Here is a 26,152-nt window from a genome sequence, read left to right as displayed (position 1 = left end):
TAACATTTTTCTTAAAATGCATGAAGAGAATTGAAGTGTGATAAATTCTTCTTGCTTCTGAGGACTATGGTTAGCATACTTCATTAGGGGATTGGACTATCTACATCGTAGCAGAATTAAGTGTTAAGGCTCCCAATGGAAGAAATAAGATTCACCATCTTGTCAGTGAAGTTGTAACTTAATTGCTGATGTCCTGGGAAATTAAGGTAATAGAAAGGAGAGGTTTCTTTTCTACCAAATCTTGTTCACCTTTTTTTATGTCACTGCAGGAGAGACATGTACTGAGTCAGTCCATAACTTTATAAATACAGAAAAAACCCCATCCCTGCAACACTTCTCATAGAAACAACATTGCATTAAATCCCAGTGTTATCATTTCCTCCTTAAAAATTGTACTAGATTAGTAGGAAAACTCAGACAGTATTTGCATTGGTTATGGGACTTGAATCAAATTCATCTGATGGATAGATCTTACATGTGATAGAAACTAGGAGTTTTAGTTCTTGGATATGAATCCACAAGGCGTTAAAACAGATGGTCCAGGGGCCTTTTCAACTTGGACAATAATAGGAGGAAAACTTAACTTGTTTTAGAGGACAGGCAAGATTCAACCTTATGTCTGACTACTTTAGGAGGTGCAACTCTCATGCCCAAAGCTGAATTACTATAATTTTTCATTTTTTCAAAAAGAAAAAAGCAATGCATTGTTAGTGATGCTAGCTGCTTGTGTTGTTTCTAAAGGTCTTCTAGAAATAGCTATGCTTGCAGAGAAACCATAGAATAGTTTTTAAATGCTTAGATCCTATAAAAACAACAGCATGAGAGGCAGATGTTTAGTTTCTGGAAAATCTGTCCAGATGTTCAGTATGTTCTTTGCAGCTGGAACATTCTGCCTCTGGAAGGGTATTGACAATATCTGAAGCATTTTTAATACCAGTAGTTGTTGTTGCAGATTGCCCTCTATGTAGAGAAAAAAAGTCGTGTCTCAGACTTGAAGAAAAGTACTACTGGAAATGAGGAAATACTAAAGGAACAAATTCTCCTCTGAAAACTTCAGCTACAGAGAACAGGGAAGAGAGTAATGTGTAGTTAGTAGCCATATGCTTACATATATGCTGTTTCAACTAAGCAGTAAGTGGTAAGCAGATCTGAAAGAAGGATATATGATTGCCTCCCCATAGAAGGGAAAGGGTGCCTTTCTCCCTTTCTTATTAAAAAATCAATGTGTACTTGGAATAGGAATGGATTTCCTTTCTGGCTATCTATAATTGACAGTCTAATTTACTAGCTTTAAATATAAAATAGGAAAACTTGTTTGTTTGTGTTTTCTACGAATATTAGTGATTCTATTCATACTGTATACCTTGAAATTCTCAATTGTTTAATGTATGTAAAAGCTTATGTGTCATATTTGTTACTAATATTTTAACTTGCTTTCAGCTGTACTAGGTAAAGTCCTTGGTGATTATAAAATGTGTTTCATCTTTTAGATTCATAAGGTAAAATGCCCACCTGAGTTACTGGTATAGTTCTTTCTCTTTTGCTGTAAACAGTTGTGTATGCATGGAGGATACATCTACTCTAGCACCCAGAAGACCTCCTCCCCTTCCTTCACTGACCTTGGTCTCTGCAGGGCTGTTTCATATATTCTCACTCCTCTCTTTCAGCTGCTGCTGTGCAGCAATTTTTCCCCTTGTCAGACATATGAACAGCTTCTGGTATCTTCTCACAAAAACCATTCCTGCAGTACCCCCCCTCCCAAAACCCAGTACAACAGTTTACTGTTTATTCTGTGTTTTCACTAGTGACCCACTGATTGAAGTCTGATACTTGTAAATGCAATGCTGTTCGTAGTCATCCCTTGGAATTGCATGTCATATGCTACTTATGAAGGCACTCTTTAAGGACAAAATCCCACATTCATGTTTGGTATGCAATTTCCACCGTATTCTTAAGGCTAACAAAATATTAAGCCAGTCAGATGGATATTAGGTGTCATGGCCATAATTTGTAGGCTAATAGAATATCTGAAATAATCCTTTGATTGCAGTAGGATTTATAAGTGCATGAAAAAGTTCCTTCTTTGCATACTTCCAAGAAGTAGAGGTTCAATTCTAGATATGAAAAAAGTAGTTCTTGATATCTGGGAAAAAATTCCCCCCTCAGTGCCTTATTTCCAAACAGCTGATCTTTGGTAGTCAATTTCAGTGCTATGGCACTAGTGATCTTGAGCTGTTAAACCTTTTGAAAATTTCACATTTTATGATTGTTTTCATATGAGGATTTTATTTATTTTAAGAATACCATGTATACTTCTGTGAATGTTTGAGACAAAGATTACCCTTCATTGTAGGGTGCATAGAGTTAACTTCAAAATTGATCTCTCTCCCAGTAATACAAAGTTTTTGAAGATGCAAGTGCTAGTGAAATATCTCCAAATTCTGGGTCCTTGAATTGGATATAGTGTGATATTCCTATAATTTAGACTATTTGTCCAGGATCACAGTGTCAAATGTAATACCTCTGTATTTTTTTTTTTTCTTTAGAAACATAGAATCATTAAGTGATAATTGTAACAATTAAGGTTGTAAAAGACCTCTAAGATCACAAGTCCAACCTCCAATCTACCACTAGCACCATGTTCACCACTAAACCATGGCCTCAAGTACCATATCCGCGTTTTTTTAACACTTTCAGGGATGGTGACTCGAACACTTCTCTGGGCAGCTTATTCCAATGCTTGACAACCCTTTCAGTGAAAAGGTTTGGTTTTTTTTCTCATATCTAATCTAAACTTCCCCTGGTGCAACTTGAGGCTATTTCCTCTTAGAGAAGAGACCAACACCCACCTCATACCACTACCTTTCAGGTAGTTGTAGAGAGCAATAAGGTTTCCCCTGAGCTTCCTTTTGCCCAGGCAAAACAACAGAATCACAGAATATGCTGAGTTGGAAGGGATCCACAAGGATCATCAAGTCCAATACCTAGCCCTGCACAGGACCATCCCCAAGAGTCACACCATGTGCCTGAGAGTATTGTCCAAAAGCTTCTTGAAATCTAGCTGGCTTGGTACTGTTACCACTTCCCTGGGAAGCCTTTTCCAGTACTCAACCACCCTCTGGGTGAAAAACCTTTTTCTAATATACAATCTAAACCTCTCCTGGCACAACTTGAGGCCATTCTCCTGGGTCTTGTCACTGGTCACCAGAAAGAAGAGATCAGTGTCTCCCCTTCCTCTTCCCCTCATGAGGAAGTTGTAGACTGCAGTAAGGTCTCTCCTCAGTCTCCTCTTCTCCAGGCTGAACAGACCAAGTGATCTCAGCTGCTCCTCTTATGGCTTCCCCTCAAGACCAAGATGTGCTCCAGACACTTCACCAGCTTTGTTGCCCTTCTCTGGACATGCTTCAGCACCTCAATTACCTCTTTGAAGTGAGCGGCCCAGAACTGAACACAGTAGTTGGGGTGTGGCCCCACCAGTGCCAACTACAAGGGGACAATCACTTCCCTAGTCCTGCTGGCTTCTATTTTCGATACAAGTCAGGATGTCATTGGCCTTCTTGGCCACCTTGACACACTGCCGGGTCATGTTCAGCCAGCTGTCAACCAACACTCCCACATCCTTTTCTGCTGGCCAACTTTCCAGACACTCTTCCCCAAGCCTGTAGCACTGCATGGGGTTGTCATGACCCAAGTGTAGGACTTGGCACTTCACCTTATTAAACTCCAATGGTCGGCCTCAACTCATTGATCTAGCCAATTGTTATGAATGAGAGTGTTTGAGATCGCTTAAAAATCCTTGGCAAGTGTATGAGCAAAAGCAAGATCCCTCTGAAGTCCTCCCACTCTCCAGCAAATCAACACTCTTGCCCAACTTTGTGTCATTGGTGAACTTGCTTAGGGTGCACTTGATCCCCTCATCCAGATAATCAGTGAACACGTTAAACAGAACTGTCCCTAATACTGAGCCCTGGGGAACACCACTCATGACTGACCACCAGCTGGTTGTAACTCCATTCACCACCACACACTGGGCCCGGCCATCCAGCCAGTTTTTTACCCAGTGAAGAGTTCACCTGTCCAAGCCATGGGAAGCCAATTTCTCCAGGAGAATGCTGTGGGAAATGGTGGCAAAGGCTTTACTGAAGTCTAGGTAGACAATATCTACAGCTTTTCTGTCAAACAACATAGCTACTGAATGCTTTATACCAACACAGACTACTTGCAACCAAAAATACAATCAGTACAGGGTTTTTTCCACTGTCTCGAGAACCACATTTGGGCACCAAAGAAAGGATTACAGGCATCAACCTGATGAATCTATAATTAGTTGGTTAGTCCGTCTTTGGGATGCTGCAGGCGAGGCTACGAATCTGGACGGCACTGAAGCGAGACATTTGGGATCTCTGTCACTTGATCCGGTTATCGACCAAAGAATGATGAGGGGGGCTAATCCTCACAGTCTCTGGGTACAGGTCCTAGGAAGTGTGGCAGAAAGATATTTGTGTGCAGATGATCTCTATATGCGGCAAACCTGGTGGAAGACCATAGAACAAGGGATTCAACACTTGAGAGAAATGACAGTGGCAGAGATTGTCTTCTCAGATGACCTAAACACTAGGAACCCAGACTTGGTACCATGTACACCCGTGATGTGGTGAAAATTTGTACAACTTGGGCCACAAGAATATTCTTCTGCTTTAGCAGTAATGAAGAAGGATGACATGGAGGAGACTGTGCAGGATATGGCGAAGAAGCTCCGAGCGTATGCAGATGCTGTGCATGGCCCAACACATGCCAGAATCGCAGCTGTGGAGATACGTCTACAGAAACTAGAAGATAAGAGAGAAGAATCACAAGAAACTCAGGGAGGAGATTAAAGAGGACCTTCTCCAAATCTCGGCAGCACAGAACAGAGGTTCTGGTACCCAACGCAGACATTCCCCAGATAGGGAGAGAGGGTACACCCCACGAGCTGAGCTGTGGTTCTTCCTGCACGATTGTGGAGAAAATATGAGAAGATGGGATGGAAAATCTACTGCTGCTCTGGCACAACGGGTGTGTGAATTGAAGGAAGGCAAGACTCAAAGAGGAAGTTCCACTGGTGTGCAGCCCGGGAATTGAACCCAGGTCGCAAGAATGGGAATAGTGCATGATACCACTACACCAGTCAATAAACCCCTGTTTATTGATAGGCAGAGCACTCCCCAGGACAATAAATTGAACAATACCAGATGACAAATTCAGAAAAAAAAGTCTCTCCTGTCGGTGGTCACTCTGTTCTCAGTCCCTCTGGTGCTGGGAAAAGCTACTGAGCAGGGTAGGCCCCGGTGGGTCCCAGGTGCAAGACCCCAGTGCTCCCCTGGGTCCCCAGTCCAGAGCAGGTTCGAACAGTTCCCAGGAAAGGCAAAGAAAAAACAGTCCAGTGAAGCTTTTCTGCCTCAGCTAGCTAAAATAACTAACGAAAAAGAAAAGAAAAAAATCTCTCCATGCCCACCGCCGCTGTACGTGTTGCAGACAACACTCCAGGCCAGCATGTGGAGGAGGGAGTACAGTCTCTGAAAACAAACTGCGTGCTTCTCCCCCCCACCTCGGCTCCCAGATCCAATCTTAAAGGCACAGAATGCAATATCCAGCACAAACCCAACAGATGACTGGGAATACAAACATCATAACATCACCCTAGGACATCTACTAAGCAGGTCACTGTCTCATAGAAGATCAGATTTGTCAAGCAGGTCCTGCCTTTCATAAACCTATGCTGGCTGGACCTGATCGCCTGGTTGTCCTGTACGTGTCACATGATGGCACTCAAGATGATCTGCTCCATGCCCTTCCCTGGCACTAAGGTCAGGCTGACAGGCCTGCTGTTCCCCAGATCCCCCTTTTGACCCTTCTTATAGATAGGTGTCACATTTGCTAATTTCCAGTTAGTCAGTGTAGCAATGGGGAACAAAGAGACACGGGCTCCCTTATGCATCTGAAGGAGATCTTTTTATTGTAGAAATCACCCTCCTTTTATGCCTTTAATCTCAACCAGACAAAACCAAAACTTAACAGAAGAAGGGCACCCATTGGCTGGCTCAGCTGCAGTCTGCTGTCCACGAGTCATAACTATCTCTCACTCCCCAACCAACTTCTAACCATAACAACTTTAACAATTATAACCCCATATCCCACAATCCAGGACCTCCCTGGTTTACAAGGACTGCTGGTAAATGATTGAAAGTGGCTTGGTAAGCACTTTGGCCAGCTCCCTCAGTACCCTTGGGTAAATCTCATCTATCTCCATTGACTTGGGGAGGTCTAAGTGGCACTGCAGGACACTGACCATTCCCTCCTGGATTATGGGGCTTTATTCTGCTCCCCATCTCTGTCTTCCAGCTCAGGAGGCTGGGCGCCCTGAGGACAACTGGTCTTACCAAAGACTGAGGCAAAGAAGAGCTTCTGTACCTTGGCCTTTTCCTCATCCTTTGTTACTATGTTTCCCTCCACATCCAAAAAAGGATGGAGATTCTCCTTGTTCCTGCTTTTGTTGCTGATGTATTTGTAAAAACACTTTTTGTTGTCTTTTACAGCAGTGGCTGGAGCCCAAGCTCTCTGTTCTGCCACGCCAGTTGTCTTCTGTGCTGGGTCATCTTTCAGCATGGGGACAGCCTGCTCCTGCTCCTTTAAGATTTCCTTCTTAAAGCACATCCAGCCTTCCTGGACTATTTTGCCCTCCGGGACTGCCTCCCAAGAGACTCACTCAACCAGTCTCTTAAACAGGCCAAAGTCTGCCCTCCAGAAGTCTAAGGTGGCAGTTATGCTGACCTCTCTCCTTATTTCTCTGATAACTGAAAACTATAATTTCTTGATTGCTTTGCTCAAGACAGCCTCTGACTTTCACTCTGAGCAGTCCTTCTCTATTTACAAACAGCAGGTCCAGCAGGGCGCCTTCCCTGGTTGTCTTATTTACCAACTGTGTCAGGAAGTTCTCTTCCATGAGCTCCAGGAACCCCCTGGACTGTTTCCTGTCTGCTCTGTTGTATTTCCAGTAGATATCTGGTAGGTTGAAGTCCCCCATGAGAATAAGGTCCAGCAATCACAAGATTTCCCCCAGCTGCTTATAGAATATTTCATCTGCCTCTTCATCCTAGTTGGGTGGTCTATAACAGTCCCACTAGGATATCTGCCTTGTTAGCTTTCTCTCTGATTCTTAGTGTAATGGGTTGACCCTGGCTGGATGCCAGACATCCACCAAAGCCACTCTATCACTCCCCTCTGTAATCGGACAGGAGACACAAAGTATAACAAAAGGATTCATGGATTGAGAAAAAGTCTGGGGGAGATCACTCACCAAATAGTGTCACGGGCAAAACAGACTCAAATTTGAGGTATTAATTTAATTTATTACTGACAAAATCAGAGTAGAACAATGGGAAGTAAAATAAGACCTTAAAAATACCTTCCCCACACCCCTCCCTGCTTCACAAGCTCTACCTCCTCCCCCCAAGCTGTGCAGGGAGACAGTGAATGAGGATTATACTCAGTTCATCACAAGCTGTTTCTGCTGCTGCTCAGGGAGAGGAGTCCTCTTGCTCTAATGTGGGGTCTCTCCTACAGGAAACAGTTCTCCATAAACTTCTCCAGTGTGAATCCATCCCACGGGCAACAGTCCTCCCCAAATTGCTGCAATGTGGATCACTCTTCCACAGGATGCAGTCATTCAGGCGCAGCTTCTTCAGTGTGGATCCCCCACAGCATCACAAGTCCTACCAGGAAACCTGCACTGGTGTGGGCTTCTCTCTCCATGGATCTGTAGATCCCTGCCAGGAGCTACCAAAACCTGGCTATAAAAACCCAGTACACTTATGATAAACACTCAACTCTATAACTACCATCATGTGAGAGACTGAAATGGTAATGGTTAATGACTCAGTTGATCCTTTGCAAAAGCAGTAGGGTGCTTTGCTGAGGGAAGGTTTGCACCCCCCAACCGAAGGGAAGAAGGAGAGTTTTTGGGTATGTGGTGGCAAAGCCTGTGATCTGCAAAAAACAGCCCAGGTGCAGAGGGGGTGCGCATTTACCACTGGAGGATGACCACTACAAACTGACCTTTGTTTAGATAAACTTGTTGAGCCCTGTGATTGTGTACTGGATAACCTGTGGCTAACATTAACAAGCTGAGTTTTAAGCCAGATGAGGGAAAAGGCCCATAAGAAGCAGATCCTATGTGGTGGGATAATGCTTTTTATCATGCCAATGTCCTCCCTCTTGATAAGGCTCAGGTGGAAAACACATATATATATATACACCAGTCATTCAGTGTCCCTCTAATCTGCCCCAAGGGATCTATTAACAAGAACCTCAGTTACCCAGACTTCAGGGGCGGGTCATAACACATCATCAAGCTCCAAAGAATCAAAACACTCCCTAACATACAGGGCTACCCCATTGCCTCTCCTTCCTTGCCTATCCCTTCTGAAGAGTTTATAGCCATCCATTGCAGCATTCCAGTCGTACAAATCATCCCACCATGTTTCCGTGATGGCAACGATCATAGTCTTCCTGATGTACAATAGTTTCCAGTTCCTCCTGTTTGTTGCCCATGCTGTGTGCATTGGTCTAAATGCACTTCAGTTGGGCTAATAACCCTTACTGCCTTTTTGCGGGGAGAAGCCCTAATTCATGTGTGACCATTCTCAGGTACTTCTGGAATTTCTAACACATTATTAACCCTTGCATCCTTACTTTTGCATGGATCTCCATCCCCTACCTCCACTGATATGGCAGACTGAAGGACCTTGCTAGCACACTGTCCCTCAAACATTTGCATGGCACCCCCAGGCTTATCTCTGTTGAGCCCGGTTTTGTCTCCATCTCCCTTCAAATGTACTTTAAAACTCTTTCAATGAGCCCTGCTAACTCCTGAGCTAAAATCCTTTTATTCCTCCTTTGAGATGGATGGACCTTGTCTGTTGCCAGCAGGCTCGGTGTCACATAAACTGACCCATGATAAAAATTCCCCAAATTCTAATAGTAACACTAGTCTCAAAGCCGGGTGTTCATCTGCATGATTTTTCTGTTTATTGCCCCATCATTCCCTGCAGGGAACTGGCAGGACAGAAGAAAACACAACTTGTGCTCCAGATCCTTCAACAAGTTGTCCCAAGGACCTGAGGTCCCTCTTGGTTGTCTGCAGCCTTCTTGCTGGGACTTTGTCACTGCCCACCTGAAAAAGTAGTAGCAGGTAATAGTGGGATATGCCAGGCTGGGAAGTTTCTTGGTGATGTCCCTTACCCAGGCCCCAGGAAGACAGCATACTTCCCTATGGGTTGGGTCCAATCAGCATACTGGGCCCTTTGTTCCTTTCAAGAGAGAGTCACCAATGACTACTACTTCTTTACTACTACAACCTCTCTTTTTTTCTTAACTGAGGAGGTCATGATGCAGTGGGTAGGCTGCCCTGCCCTAGGCAACCCCTCCAGCCTGCATGGAATTTCATCCACATTCTCATTTCCCTGGTCCTCAGATTCCAGGGTTCATAACTATTGTATAAAGGCACCTGGGAAGGTGAAGTAGGTTGGGAGGGGATTTGCCTGCCACCCTGAATAGAAACCCCTTTTTCACCCCTCCATCTCTACAGTCCCTGGTGGAGAGAGGGTAGGAGATCTATTGCTTCTTGTGAAGTAGATGGCGGGTCATTTGTCTAAGTCATGGTAGAGTGCGGCTCCACTGGTCAATCTCCTCAGAGTCCCTGATAGTCTTTCTACTTCTCTCAGCTCCTGCCACTGGGCTGAGCAGATTGTTAACCTGATTGCAGCTCACACAGCTGTTTTCTCTGTTGCCCGTTGAGAACAGTGCCAGACTGCACTCCTTGCAGCCTAAGACCTGGACGGCTGTGTGTTTTTGTGGACACTCCAGCTGGGTTGCCACATCCTTTCTGGTGTGCACAAAGGAAAAAGCTTGTGTCCAAGTGGAAACCATATCTGAGCTCCCTTGGCGAGGGCGATGGCCATCAACTCAGCTAACTACTCCAGCTGCAGAGCCTCAGTGCTCTCCCTGCATACCATTCTTCATGATCTGCCATGCAAACTGCTGCACCATGCCACACACTGTGGGGGTTTTTTCCACAGAAGATGGAAAAATCCCTCTTGGCTTTTGTTTTTTGTTCAAGTCTATTGACAGAGGGGTGCTGTAATGCGTACAAGAATGTTTAACTTCCATGCCTTGCATGTCCCACAGTAACCATCTGTGTAAGCATAAGGGTGGTACAGACTAAGCTAAAAACTATTATAGAAGCTTTCAGAGGAAATATGAGGTTTTTTCCCTGAAATACAATAAATTTTTTGAAACAGGAATAGCTGCTTTGTGACTTGGAGAGGGTGAGAATCTGATGCTTTTATGCTCTCTCTACTGGTGTTTTCATTATAATTTTCAAATGTAGTATGGGAGTTCTGAAAATTAGCATTATGAGATTATATTCTACAGAAGTTAGGAATATGGTCATTGAACCCCTAAAACTTAAAATACTAAGCAAATTCATTAAAATATTATTTTATAATATTAACTCTAATGAAGTTCTTACTGCTGCCTTTAATGCTGAGTTAAGTATGCACTCTGTGATTACTTCAAACTATCTATTGCAAAAATAAGACCCCTTAAATGCTAAATTGAATTGAGAGACACAGAGTGCTTTAACTATGTACATCATGACGAAAATCCAGAGGAGAGAACAAACTATACTGCTTGTCTCACTAACAACTGTATCTTGCTAATTCAAGGGAAAGAACAAGTATGGCAGGAAACACCAGAAATGGTACTTACAGGATTTCTGTCTCTGTCCTTTTTTTTTTAATGAACTTTAAATGCAGTGTTTCTGTTCTCATAAAACTGCACTAATGCTTCAATTTCACAAACCTCATGTTTCACCTGAAATACTATGCCTAACTTCAGTGTCACTAAGCTAAAGATGTGCTGAAAGGTGGTTTAGACAAAACTTGTTCAAACTAGGGGCTCAGAAGGCTTCTGAAAGATTAAAATCCTTTATAAAGCTACCTACATAGTTCTGAACATTTGGAGTGTTACCTAAGGGGTAGGAAATCCTGGGATTATTGCTCAACTGAATATTGCTCTTAATAATTCTTCTTCCAATGTGTTTTTTTAATTTTTCAGAACTCCTAAATTATATTGACTTTTGTAGTTTTATGCTATAATAGGGAGTTCTTTCCTCTAGACCTTCTTAGGAAACTTTTTTCTGCTCTATAGTATGATAGAATCCTCATGTAATTTATCCATTTGCTTATGCTGAAATTATTAAAAATAAGCTGCAACATGCTTTCTCTTGCATTTGATATTGTTGAAACAGAGTTGAAAGAGAAAAGTTTACAAAAAGATTAAAAACCTTTTCATTGAGTTCCAGGTTCATTATAAAATATTGTAATCTGATCCAAGAATTCATTGAGTATACACATGTACTGAAGATAAAAGTCTGTATTTATCCAAATATAATCTGATCTGTTTTGCTTCACTTTTTAAGGTGTATTAACTGTGGTAGTGGTAATAGAATGTGTTTTATTATGCTAGCTTTTACTGAAAATATCTGTATACAGTGCATCGTTTTTCTAGATATTCTGATATTAAAAAGGGAAAGAAAAACAGGTGAACTTTAGGTAGCACTTCTTTTTTTCCTTTTAACAGTAATGGTACAGCATTAATAGTTCCATTGTCTACAACAGCCACTTGTATAGACACCTAGCAAGGGATGGTTTGTACACATTTCAGATTATTTAAATCTTCTGGTAAATAATCTACGATTACATCAATACAGCATTTTAGAGTAAATTTAATTAGCAATTTTATTTTATATAGAAATATTATATATATTTATATGTTTTAAATATGTATACACACACCCATGCACGGTTTGTATGACAATACTTGTTTCTGTACACTTCTAAACAAATAATTTGCAAGCTAATTGCTTCCTATTGTTTCTTCAAATGTGTTTTAAACCTTGACTATTGTTCTTCTGGTACTGTACACCATTACTGTGTATATAATAGCTAGATTTGAGAAAGAGGTGAAATATGGAAAAGCTAAGTTTCTCTAAATGGATATTTAAATTTATTTTCACAAATTCTTATTGCTTCCAGACTGAATGTCTAAAAAGTTAGTTCTTCCAAATATAGCACAGATCTTTCCAAAAACTACAAATTGCTAAATACTTGTTTAAACTAGAAATACGAGAAACTAGTATTTAAATTTGTTTGTCTCTCTACTAGTAGCAGCTGCAGTAGCAGCAACAACAGCGGTATTTGATCAGTGTTTTTCATGAGCCTCGTAGCATTCTCAAAGTAGTGCATTTTATTCTATTTTTGGCCAATCAGGTTAAAACACAAATTTTCTACATCCTTGCTGGGCCTATCCTAAGCTAAGATTGATGTGTGACAATATTCGTAATTTCTTGCACAAATTCTACGCATATAGCTCTATCTGTTCTATCTAGGAATGTTTAGCAAGGTTTCATTGTTTTCATTATGTCTAGTACTTAACTATCTTTGCAAAAGGCAATGCCAATTGAACTTTAAACTAGACTTTAGGGCTTCTCTTACTAACTAATACAGGCTCTTATTTGTTTAAGGCACTCTACTTATTTAAAACTAAGCTTGCATTTCTACCTCATGTCTGTGTGGATTTGTGTGTCCTAGTTTCTCTGAAGGTTCTAATTCAGTCCTCACATTTCTGGACACTCCTGGGCTTGTGTGGATGATGCCCAGAGGGATTTTGCATCCTGACATCTACTACTCTTTATTTCTAGGAATATTCCTCTGCATTGATCTAATATTCCTAGTAGTTAGCAAATGTGATTCATGGAAGAAGTGACAGTGTTAGTAGATGGAAATACAAGTTTCAGCAGAGGACTTGTACTATACCTCAAAGCATATGCTTGTATATTCAGTTGTTCAGTAAGGCATGAACACAAGGTACACCTTTTTCCACTGCTGGGTTACAGACATTCCTCTGTTTTTTACCTTTTTGTTGAAATTAACAGGTTCCAAAGCTGCTGTTGGGAAGAAAAAAAGTGAAAGGGAGAAGGTCACTGATGATTGACAAATTGTAGAGGATATGATTACAGCATTCACATTTCTTAAGGAAACCAGGCTAAAAGGATGAGCTGACCTGTTGTTTTAGCTGTGTGCAACATGGAAATAAATGGATTAATTAGGAGAAATGTTTGCTGTCCAGAAACATTAGTCTGAAATAATTGATCTGTTATGCGTCAAAATTTTAGGTGATAACAAGTGTCTGTAATTTAAATCTTAGAAAACACTTAAAAACGTTGCCCTCCCAAATCTCCCTAATCTAAAGAAATGTGATTACTAAATGTTTCAGGAATCAGAATTTAGGTGTAGTGAATCAGCAATGACTTTTGCAAATCTTCTATAAACTAATGACTTCACAAATTTGTAATTTGCATATTGCAATAGAATCTGTGGGGGATTTTACCTTTTATGTGTTGGGATTTTTTTCTACATTTTTAAATGTATCTGTAGAGAAGGAATTCTGATATGTGAGTGTGAAGCATTTTGTTTTGTTTTCTAACAAATGGAAGTAGTTGGATTTTGCTCTGTTGGGTGAATGTAGTACAGTCTGTTCTGCTTTCAAGCAGGGTTTTTAAAGTACTAGTCATTCTTTCCTATACTAACTGGTGGGATTTTGGGGGTTTTTTTATTAGGTTTTTTCAATGAGTTCCTGTGGATGACTGTTCTGATACAGAACTTGCATTGAGAATATGAGGAAAAGTATGAGCCTTAATATTTGGCTGTCTTCTTGCCTAACCATCCTCTGTTTACTGAATGCATCCAGAATAACAGAATATGAAGAGACTTCTCATTGAACATGAAAGAAAAAACCTTTTGTTTCACTTCATTGTTTATTTTAACCAAGTCTCAAATCAGACTATATTTTCTGATTTGTTTTTCAGAGTGATATAACTGAAAGTGCTTCTCCTGTATCTGAAGAAGAACAAATTGATGATTGGATGGTATATAAGTAGCTGTTGTTTTACAAGAATAAGAAGATATTTGAGGAGTTGGGAAGAACTGGATTTTCACCCTAGTCTAGCAGCTTTGCTGCTCACTTAAACACAGATGAATGAAGACCCCATTTGGAAAATCACCAGGTCAGCGGTCCAGAGCTGATGCAGGTGAGGTGTTACTGAATTTGAGTTGTTGTTTTTCAGTGGGTAAAAAAGTGTCCTTATAGATTTTTTCTTATGTACTCATGGTTTTATGAAACTGTTACTGTTTGGTTTTGATTCAGAGGATTGATGGATGGTGGGGGTTTTTTTAAAGATAAGAATTATTGGAACTGTGGAATTGAAAGGATATACATAAATTTAAGCTGTACAGAATTACATTTATGAAGTTGTACTGGTTTTGGCTGGGACTGAGTTAAATTTCTTTGTAGTAGCTGGCATGGTGCTATGTTTTGGATTTGTGCTGAAAACAGTGTTGATAACACACTGATGTTACTGCTGAACGGTGCTTATACAGCGTCAAGGCCTTCTCTCTTTCTCATGCTGCAAGAGAAAGATAAACATAGATAGTTGGAGTTACTCGGTGACGGCAGAGTCAGTGACAAAGTATCTCTATAAGCAAAACAGCTGTGGTAGCACGTGGTTTATTGTGAGGGCCTTGCTTGTAGCTGCTAGGCACAGCTAAAGCAGGCCAGGAGAGAGCAGGAAAAAAGAGTGGAAAAGAGGGGGAAAAAGAGAAGGACGTTCTGAATACCGTACAATAAATGTCTTTCCAAGTTGAATAGTCTGTGTTGGACCAACCAATCTAATACAAGATACCAATCTCACAACATTTACATACAGCCAATAGAACTGTCCGGTTACCTTTGGCAAGCAGAAGGGTATTGTTTAATCAAGGGAGATTGCCCTCAGCTAGGCACACTATTGTTCACTAGCTGATGGCTTGGTACCCCACACCCCAAAGCCTGCCCTCATTTCCATCTCACTTGTTGGTCTCATACTCTCAGAATCTAAACCATCATATTTGCAAGGCCTCTCTACTTCATCCTTCCCAACAGATGGTGATGGAATTATTTGCTGCATGTTTCGTAATTTCAGGTGTATATTAGGAAAGTGTACCAGGTAGTCATTATTAGGTGACTGCAAAACCAACCTGTCTTAGTTTAAGACAATTTTATGGGGTGCAGACTTTGAAATGTTATCTCCCCTTACTTTTAACCATTTCCCTTTCAACAATAAGGTGAAATAAATATTAAGAGATAAGTGAAAAAATAACAGTTCACTAAAAGAAAAATGGCAATAACCAAGAAAACAGCAATAACCACTAGATACAAAGGTGCTGAGTTACATGGCCCTCTCCCCAAGAACAAAGAAAACAATATGGCCACCACCTGGGCAGCCTAGTGGCCTATAGGACAAAAACAAGATGGTGGAGAAGCTCCCTTTTCCGAAGATGGCAGCCACCATGGCAGCCCATGTGGCCTAGAGGACAGACAAGATGGCAGAGAAGCCCTCTTCTCCAGACCATGCAGCCAAGAGAGAGAACAAAGGAAAACAACACAGCAACCAAACCAAGCCTCTGCAGTTCCAGAACTCCCTCCCTGTCCCCAAACAACAATAGGAGCAGGGAAAAAGAAAACCTGGAAAACACTATTTTTGTGGAAAAGGCTCCAGTGCTGCCGAAACACTGGAAGAAACTTCCTGGCCGTTGCAGACCCAACCCTCCCCTCGGTGGCTTGAAACTCATGGAGAGTGGCTCCAATGCTGCTGAAATGCTGATTCCTGTGAGGCAGCTCGAGGCAGGGGCTCTCTTGCTCTTTTCTTGCTGAAAGACCTTGCAATGTGCTACAAATTAAAATTATAGTGAGTTTGTTGTATTTTATTAAAATAATTTTTAAAAAAAACAACTGGGAGAAAAAAAGCTATCAAAAGCACAACTAGGTCAAGTGACAAGAAGCTGGAATTAGAAATCCAAATCAGTAGTAAAGACTTAGAAGTGGTGGCTTTGAAAAAGCTTGTTTTCCCTCTGTCCTGCCTGTCTGCCTACTAAGGTCCAAAGAGCACAGTTGCCTGTCTCAAGCACTATCAAGGTGTCCTGGTTCCAGCCAGGACAGAGTTAATTTTTTCCAGTAGCTGGGAGGGGGCATGACTGGGGTCTGGAGGTTATTCTATATCACCTCATGTCATTTCTGGGGGCAGGGAAAAGGGCTCTTTTACGATGAGAAGGAGCTCTTTCCAGAAGAGAAAATATGGCAGAGGGAGCCTTCTGGTATTGTCTGTTATCATGGAGTTTTTCTATGTGAATAATTTCTTTTCTTGTACACTCTGTTGTTAATATTGTTGCTGTTACTGTTCATTTTCTTATCTTATTACTGTTTTCAGTAAATTGTTCTTATCTCAACCCCGTGATCTTTACCTTTTGTGCCTCCAACTCTCCTCTCCAGCCATCCACAATGGGGAGGAGGAGGTGAAAACGGGAGTAAGAGACAACAGTGTGTGGTTTGGAGAGTTGGTGGGGGCACTGAATTGGGGAGCACCATTCTTAAACCATGACACAAGGCCACAGAAGGAACTTGCCATAAGATAAGCCACTACAGCAGGAAATTGAGATAAGCACAGAAGGGAGGAATTTGCAACAGGAAGGCACTAATTCCAGGCCTGGTAAGGCAAGATCTGGTTAGCACATCCTGGTTAATGCATCCGTACAATAATTCCCATTGTGGAAAAGGGAGCAACTGCTCATACACATATCACCCCAAGTTATGGAAACAGCATCTGTGACCACTCTGTGATACTTGGAACTTGGACTGTATAAAGGTGGTATCCTCAGAAGAACAACTCCAGGACCCCCACCCCTGAGAAGCCCAGGGTAAAGAAGGACCAATGGGATGCCACTGTATTCATGGATGGTGACTGTCTTCTGCTTGATCTCTCTCTCTCTCCACCCTTTACTCTTTTCTATTTCTTTCTATCTCTCTACCTCACATTTGTTGTAAAATAAAATCTGTATTGCATATGGTCTCATTTGCTACTTGATCAGAGGCATCTCTCACTAATCAGATCTTAGCAAAACAAAAAGGTTTTATTTGCTGTAAAGAAGGTTTAAAAGAGGAGAAAAATATATTTGACTGAAGTATCCAGGTTTTTGAAGTTTACCTCTACTGGGAAACAGAATTAATAGTTCCATCTTGAGAAATAAATGATAACACCCAAAATGGAGAAACAAAGGAAAGCCAAACTTGTTTCTTACTTTTTCACAACAGTAGAGCATGTGTCTGCAATCTCAGTATTTTTGTTAAAATATAGAGCAACCTCCCAGGATATAGTTTCAGTAGATCAATTTACTCCTTAGTGCTTGGCATTGTGCTTGTGCTTCTAATTAGAGCATATTTCTCCTCAATATAGGTGAATCCTGATTTTTTTTTTTTTTTATTAACATAATCCAGTTTAATTGTCTGTGAGGTAAGTTGTGATTACCCTGGTGTCCTGGTTATAAGTATTGTCGTTGCTGTTCATTTTTCTTATTTCATTGCCATTTACAGTAAATTGTTCTTATCTCAAGCCGTGATCTTTACCATTTTGTGCCTCCCATTCTCCTCTCCATCCCACCATGGAGGGGAGGGAAGTGAGCCAGTGGCGCGTGGACTGGGATGTTTTTGGTGGGAACACTAAATTGGGAAATACCATTCCTAAACCATGACACCTTGTGTTTAAATTTATATTTCAACTCTTTGAGCCTAGTGATCACTTGTTTTATGCTGTACAAATGTAATGCATGGTCCTTTACAGTCCTTCCTAGCTGTTATTAGTACTGTCCTTGGGAATTATGAAGAGATCCCACTCCCAGATTTGACTACTTTAAGATGCAATGAAATCTTTTGGGAGAGTCAGGAATTCATTTTGCCATTCTCCTTCTGGTCCGGTTTCCCAAACTCTTAGAGTTGACACTGGGCAGGCAACATTAGGTGTGAATAAACACATCTCTGAAATGTTCAGATTGCTCAAAGTAATTCTGAAAGATATCAAGATTAATTCTCATTTGACTGTATGGTGTTTCCACAGCAGATACTGAAATATAATTTTAAAATGTCCAGCTTTTTTTGCCTGTCATACAGACGGGATATTCTGAGAAATAAGCAGCTGTGGTGTGTTTTGAAGAGTCCATCTAATTTTGATAGACTGAATGGAGAGTACCATCTGATATGATGACAATTAAAAACATTGCTAGTAGCTTTCTCCCATCCCTCTTCCTTTTCTCTCTTCCTACCTGCCCCAGTTGAAATGTGTGTACTTCCTCTATAGTGCACACCCTCAAAGAATGTTTATTTTATTTCTATGTTGTCTTACCCTTTTCATTTCTCTGTGAGTAAGGTAGAAGCATTCAGAAACATGGCTCCTAGTTTTGCTATTGAATTTAACAGTATTTTAAGGATACATTAGGTAGAATTAATCCAGTCTCGAAAAGCAAAGGCCAACTGGCAATTAAATGCTTAATTCTTTTCTTCTTGACTTTTTATTATTGAAAATATTTAGGTTTTCAGTCATGAGAGATTGAGCCATATATATTTTCTTCTTACTCAGATCTATCCAAGTTTGACTCTTTGCTGCTTATTACAAAGAAGCATAAAACAAATCCAATCACTTTGTTTGTTTGTTTGGGTGGGGGTTTTTTTTCTGATATTCAGTATTAACCTCCAGTTTTATATTCATGGTAAATTATATCAACACTATTTATTTTTAATGATGTCTAAAACAGAATTTCATGGAATGTGCAAGTTGAAACAGTAGCACTTATCATTCCATAGTCAGGACAAGGTAAAGGATATGAACTTAAATACATTCGATGATGTTCATGGTATACAGACTCTGATAACTCTCCATTATTGTTTTCTAATTACTGTTAACATCTTTGAAGTCACATTATTGCTTGAGACCAAACCAAGCTTGACCCCAAAATACTTGATACACTAATTTTTCACTTTAAATATTTATCTGAATGTATTGCTGTACTGGGTTTGCATGGCAACGTTTTGGTAGCAGGGAGCTACAGAGGTGGATTCTGTGAGATGCTGCTGGAAGCTTCAACTTATGTCTGGCAGAGCCAATGCTGGGTGGCTCTAAGACCCACCACTGGCCAATGTTGAGCCAATCAGCAATGGTGACAACACATCTGGAGTAATATATTTAAGAAGGGAAAAAAAGTTATTGCACAGAAGTAATTGTGGCCAGAGAAGAGAGGAGAATATGGGAGAGGAACAACTCTGCAGACACCAAGGTCAGTGCAAAAGGAGGGGGAGGACGTGGTCCAGGTGCCAGAGCTGAGATTCCTGTGCATCCTATGGTGAAGACCATAGTGATGTCAGACTGTCCCCTTGCAGCCCATGGAGGTCCCGGGAGAGAGATCCACCTGCAGCCCGTGGAGGAGACCCACTCCGAAGCTGGCAGATGCCTGAAAGAAGTCTGTGAACCTGTGGGAAGCCTGTGCTGGAGCAGCCTGTTCCTGAAGGACTGCACCCCATGGAAGGGACCCATGCTGGAGCAGTTAATGAAGAACTGTAACCTGTGGGAGGGATTCATGTTGGAGAAGGTTGTGGAGGACTGGCTCCTGTGGGAGGGAACCCACATTGAAGAAGGGGAAGGACTCCTCTCCCTGAGGGGGAAACAGCAGCAGAAACGATGTGTGATGAACTGACCAGAAGCCCCATTCCCTGTCTCCCTGCACCACTGAGGGGAAGGAAGTAGAGAATCAGAAATAAAGTTAAGCCTGGGAAGGAGGGAGGAGTGGGGGGAAAATGTTTTTAAGATTTGGTTTTACTTTTCATTATCTTTCTCTGATTTGATTGGTAATAAATTCAATTAATATCCGCGAGCTGAGTATTTTTTGCCCGTGATGGCAATTGGTGAATAATCTCTCCCTGTCCTTAACTTATAAACCTTTCATTGTATTTTCTCTCCCCTATCCAACTGAGGAGGGAAGTGAGAAAGTGGCTTTGGTGGGCACCTGACATTCAGCCAAGGTCAAACCACCACAATTGCCCTTGAAATTGTTGGCAAATTTTTAAATGTCCTCCTTTGAACTGGACACTTGATAGTGAATGACTAATGCCAATTATGCTTCTGTCAGAAGCCATTTAGGTGGTACTAGACATTTCAGGATTATTTGTCTAAGCGAAGTTTCTGCTTTGCTTGTTATGTTTGGCATGCTCTGCTAAAGGTGACTATAAACATCATCAGCTAATCGTGCCTCATGGATTTGGTGGCCTTCGATGACAGAATTACAGAGGTGGTGGATGAGGGAAGAGCGACTGACATCACCTACCTGGACTTCTGCAGAGCATTTGACATTCTGGTCTCTAAACTGGAGAGACGTGGATTTGATGGGTGAACCAGTCAGTGGATAAGGGATTGACTGGGTGGTCGCTCTCAGACTTGTGGTCAACAGCTCAATGTCCAAGTGGAGACTAATGAAAAGTGGTGTTCTTCAGGGGTTGGTATTGGGAAGGGCACTGTTTACCATTTTTTCAGTGACATGGACAGTGAGATCAAATGCACCCTCAGCAAGTTTGCCAACATCAAGTTGTGTGGTGTGGTCGACACACTGGAATGAAGGGATGCTATCCAGAGGGACCTTGACAGGTTTGAGAGGTGGGTCTCTGCAAACCTCATGAAGTTCAGCAAGGCCAAGTGCAAGGTCCTGCACCTGGGTCAGGGCAATCCCAAGCAAAAATACTTGCTATATGGAAAATGGATTGAGAGCAGCCCTGAGGAGAAGGGCGTGGAGGTGTTAATGGATAAGGAGCTTGACATGAGCCATCAATGTGTGCTTGGAGCCCAGAAAGCCAATTGTATCCTGGGCTGCATCAAAAGAAGTGTGGCCAGTAAGTTGAGAGGTGATTATCCCCCTCTACTCCATTCTGGTGAGACCCTACCTGGAGTACTACTTTGCAGATCTTAGACCCTGAACATAAGAAGGACATGGATCAACTAGAGTGAGTCCAGAGAAGGGTCACAAGGGTGAACAGAGGGATGGAACACATCTCCTAGGATGACAGGCTGAGAGAGTTGGGGTTGTTCAGGATGGAGAAGAGAAGGCTTCAGGGACACCTTACAGCAGCTTTCCAGTACCTAAAGGGGACCTACAAGCAAGACAGAGAGGGACTTTTCACAAGGGCATGGAGTGATAGGACAAGGGGTAATGGCTTTAAACTGAAAGAAGGTAGGTTTAGATTGGATATTAGGAAGAAATTTTTTACTGTGAGGATAATGAGACACCAGAGCAGGTTGCCTAGAGAAGCTGTGGATGCCCCATCCCTGGAAGTGTTCAAGGTCAGGTTGGATGTGAAGGTGTCTGCCCATGGGGGGGGATTGGAACTAGATGATCTTAAAGGTCCCTTCCAACCCAAATCATTATATGATTTTATTATATGTTAAACATTAATGTATTAAAATATTTTTATTTGCTCTCAAATGTTTTAAGTCATTAGAAATAGTAATACTTACAACATCATGTATTTACAAATAAATATTTTTGTAAGGAAACGGTACAAGGTGTTTGGAATTTTAAGTCTTCTGCACAGCTGATTTGTTGCCGTAGTGTAAGAAAAGGTTTATGTCTACCATATACTGTGAGAGTTTATTTCTCCCATTAATACCTAGAGAAAAAAAGTAAAAAATACAGAATAAAAGATATCCTAAAACATCAGAAGTTTAGTATTCCTATTCCTGTAAGAAAAAAAACAAAAACAGAAAGGCATTTCTATTATTAATTTGTTCCAATGAGCTTTACCACTTGTCATGGTTTGACAGGGACCAAACACCAAGCACCCATGATAGCCACTCACTCACCCTCCCCTGTGTTGGGGGTTAGATTTGCTTCTTTTTAACTTACAGAATTTTTCCCCATAAGTTGCTAGGAAAACTTAATGACAGTGCTTAACCAAAACAAAGAAAGTGGTCAAATGAGATGGCAGCACAAGGCTACACCTATTGTTTTGGGTCTCCGGGAGCTCCCCTCAGAGAGGGGAGATAACGCAAGCTTTGGGAAAGGTAAAAGACAGAGCTGGGGGGGCAGTTGCTCTCTCTTGCTCTCGGCATGGAGAAGGATAGTCAAGCTGCCGCTCGCTGCAGGAAGAGTTCACGGTCATCACTCCGTCTCATCCTGGGAAATCTACCGTCGTCTGCTCGTGTACCCAAGAATCCTGAGCTCGCTTTCTCCAGCCCTGCCCCCTCTGCCGCTGCTTCTTTGGAGCTTTGAGGCTTTCCTACTACTCTGTAACCCTGCACTGCCCTGCCCTGCCCTGCCGGAACATCCCTGCCGTTCCAGCAACCAGAGCAAAGCATCTGATCTCATCCACCAGCCCGGGACTTTCCAACCTTCCAGCTTGGCCTCTCAGAGTCTTGCAGGGGCACCAAGATCAAACTGCCCTGGGCTTTTGTGAAAGAAAGCCCTCCAGGTTCCTAGTTCTGTTTATTATTAATGCTGTAGTTGTTTTTTTGTTTGTTTTGTCATAGATACTAGTAAAGAACTGTTATTCCTATCCCCATACCTCTGCCTGAAAGCTCCTTTAATTTTCTAAATTAGAATAATTTGGAGGGAGGGGATTTGAATTCGCCATCTCTAGGGAGGTCCTGCCCCTTCCTAGAAAATACCTGTCTTTCAAACCAAAACACCCTGCTACAGCTGGGCAGAGGAAAGAAAAAAAAATTAATGAAGGGTTCATGAGTTTAGATAAGGACCCCAAGAAAACACTCCAAGGGCAAAACAGGCTCAGCTTAGAAGTACAAAGTGAATTTATTACTAACAAAGTCAGAGGAGGATAATAAGAAGTAAAATAAGCCCTTAAAAACACCTTTTTTCCCCCAAGTCCTCCATCCTTCCCCCCCGACAGTGCAGGGAGACAGGGCATGGGGGTTTTGGTCAGTTCATCACCTGAGATCTTCCACTGCTCAGGGACAGAAGTCCTTCTCCTGATGTGCTGTGGGGTCCCTCCTACGGGAGACAGTTCTCTGTGAACTCAGACATGGTTTCAATGTCACAAGCAGCAGTTCTCTCAAAACTACTGCAATGTGAATTCCCCCCATGGGCAAACAGTCCTCCTGAAACTGCTGCAGCATGGGTCATTCTTGCACAGAGTGCAGTCCTCCAAGGACAGGCTGCTCCAGTCTGGAAGCAAGGGCTTATGTCTCTCTATTTAGCATTGGTGCAGCCTCACCCTGAGTATTGCCTGCGCTTCTTGGCCCCTCAATAAAAAAATAATGTGAAGGTCCTTGAATTTCCCCCAGAGGAGGGCAATAATGCTGTTGACAGGACTGGAAGGAATGTCCTGTGAGGAATGGCAAAGGACTTTGAACTTATCTAGCTTGGAAGAAAAAAGGCTAAACTGTGATCTCATTGCCCTCTACAGCTTCCTGAGTAGAGGAACTGGAAAGGGAGGTGCTGAGCTCTTCTCTCTCTTATCCAGTGATAGGACATGTAGGAATGGCTCAAAGCTGCATCAGGGGAGGTTTAGACTTGACATTAGGAAGCATTTTTTACTGAGGCGGTGGTCAAACTCTGGAACAGGTTTCCTAGAGAAGCAGTCGATGCCCCAAGTCTGTCAGTGTTTAAGAGGCATTTGGACATTGCTTTTGTGGCCTTCCTCTGGGCTCACTCTAACAGGTCCATGTCTTTCTTGTGCTCAGTTCATGTACCTTGTTACCATCTCTTGTAAGTAGGCTATATTCACATTCTTCATCTAAATGCCATAACTTGTTATTAAACTGGGCACTGCCTTAAGCTACCAACACAAGAAACTGAGCAGTACTCAGTTTGCTTAGTTGTTTTTTCTCTAGAGCTAGGTATACAAACAAGAAAGTTCTTGAAATCAATCAGGACTCATCAAGCTCATTTTTATCTGACAGCAAAATAGGGTAGTCTACTTTCAAACTCTCAGTTCAGTGTTGTTTGGTACATGTAAGTTCATTCATGGAGGTTGTGTATGAATAGTCAAGAAATTTTGCACGTAAGTCAATTTGGGAAAAAAGACATCTGGATGTAGAACTTGAGTTTTATCAAAAATAAGAGGTGCCTAAGGTGAACAGTTACTCAACAGGGCAAACACTCATTCTGAGTAGAGTGCATAGCTTCTCCTTTGTATTTTTTGCAATTTCTGCAATAGATTCTCCTTCTGTGTATCTTTAGGGCTACTTTTGTTTTCAGCGGCTAAATGTGTCGCACTGTAGAGTAAGATTCAGAGTCTCTGAGCAGAGGACAGAAGTTTTGTGTTGAACCATCCTGCTAAATATGTGGGTATGCTTTTTATAATTTTTTAACTACTTGAACTGATTCAGGTAAATCTTACTTTTTCTCATTAACCAGTAATTGAAAACATCAAATCTGTATGTTCGTGTTTTTTTAATTTGTGAGAACAGGTTTTTTTTAATAAGTATGTTTTTAAACTTGTTTCCTCATATAACAAAAGGGAGGCTAATGGCAGGGTGAAAATGCTTGTTCATTTGGTGCAGTCAAGTCTCAAAAGTCTTTTGGGTTTCTATTCATACTTTTTGAGATATCTTTTAGTTTCTAGCTGTTCTTCTAAACATGTTCAAGGGGTGTTCTATTTACTTGGTCTTTATTGCAAATAGCATCTTTACTGTAGCTATTTGTGTGGAGGGCTTTATTTTTGAAAACTTCAAATTCCAGCTGTTGTTAAAACTGGACACGCATCTTTCCATGGATTCAGTACAAGCTTGAATGTTGGAAACAAAATGTATGTAATATTATTTTAATTCTGCCACTTCTGTCATGTGATACATGCCCTTTTATTTCTCCATAGGAAAATCCAAATATTAAAATATTTATGAAAACTGTTAAGGTTAATTGCACTTTCAGAGCTTAATTCTTGTGTGACACTATTGCTATTATAAAAATTAATTTTCCAAATGCATATGCCAAAGCTATGCTTGGAACATGTGCATGATTTTCAAGAATTTGTTCGGATCTGTAGAGAAACCTCAAGTATTTCTCTGTAGGTGTGAATTTAAATGTCCATAAATGAAATTCTGAACACTTCTACAGATATATGAGGAGGGTTTTACTGATAACACGCATGTGTTCAACACTCTCTGACTGTGTTCTTTTAGCTATTCCATGTGTAGAGGGTTTAATGCTTTAATGCCAATGTTAGTTTTTTGAAGTGTGGTGGGTTAACCCCGACTGGATGCCAGGTACCCACCAAAGCTGCTCTGTCACTCTCCTCTGCAACTGGACATGAGAGAGAAAATATAGTGAAAGGCTCATGGGTTAAGGATCAGGAGAGATCACTCACTGATTACCATCATGGGCAAAACGGACTCAGCTTAGAGATATTAATTGAATTTATTGCCAACAAAATCAGAGCAGGATAGTGAGAAGTAAAATAAATCTTAAAAACACCTTCCCTCCATTCCTTCCTTCTTCCTGAGCTCTACCTCCTCCCTGCCAGCGGTGCAGAGAGACAGGGAAGCGAAGTGTCCTAGGGTGACTTTATGATGCTTGTATCCCCAATCGTCTGTTCTGTCTGTGCTGTATATTGACTTCTGTGCCTTTAAGACTAGCTCTGAAAGCAAAGCAAAGAACAAAGATGCGCCAAGTTTGTTTTGAAAACAGCTCTCACTCCTGCACATTCATCTCCGGACTCTGTTCGTCTGAAGCACAGACCAGTGGCTGGGACAGAGATCTTTTTTTGCTTTTTAGTTAGTTTAGCTAGCTAGGGCAAAGAAGTTCCCTGGACTGTTTTTTTTCCATTTTCTTGGGACTCTTTAAATCTGCTCTGGACTGAAAACCCCAGAGGAGCACAGAGGGCTCGCACCTGCGGCCCACCAGGCCTGAGCCTCCAGAGGGACAGGAACTGATAAAAAACTGAGTGAGCTGAGCCAACCACGGCAAGGAATTTTTCAAATTTGCCATCTCTCTTCAGAGCAGGGAGAGGTTTTATTGTTTCATATTATTCATTCTTTATGCTTGTGGGCATTTTGTTTGTTAAATAAATAGTTTTTTCCACTTTTCTTTGAGGAAGTTCTTTTCCCAGACCGGCTGGGGGAGGGGCCTTTTGGGTTTGCTTTCCAGAGGGACCTTATTCAGAGGTTTCCTCCCAAATTTGCCCTAAACCAGGA

General features: G+C 41.6%; 1 protein-coding gene across 8 annotated transcripts in view; it reads left to right on the top strand.

Annotated features, from left to right (window-relative positions):
* The window catches only part of LOC134565193 (spindlin-Z-like), a 134,517-nt gene that overhangs the window by 85,364 nt on the left and 23,001 nt on the right, over positions 1–26,152 (top strand). For 7 of the 8 annotated variants that reach the window (XM_063424675.1, XM_063424671.1, XM_063424672.1 and 4 more), the window contains one exon: positions 13,967–14,188. In XM_063424675.1, coding sequence (XP_063280745.1) covers positions 14,137–14,188 — 52 coding nt within the window. In that variant the 5' untranslated portion in view covers positions 13,967–14,136. Of the gene's footprint in view, positions 1–9,089; positions 9,230–13,966; positions 14,189–26,152 lie in introns of those variants that run through there. The other variant, XM_063424674.1, reaches the window with a different exon arrangement.

This window comes from Prinia subflava (genome assembly GCF_021018805.1).
Source record: "Prinia subflava isolate CZ2003 ecotype Zambia chromosome W unlocalized genomic scaffold, Cam_Psub_1.2 scaffold_39_NEW, whole genome shotgun sequence".
Classification (NCBI taxonomy): Eukaryota; Metazoa; Chordata; class Aves; order Passeriformes; family Cisticolidae; genus Prinia; species Prinia subflava.
This window is presented reverse-complemented; position numbering and strand designations above follow the sequence as displayed.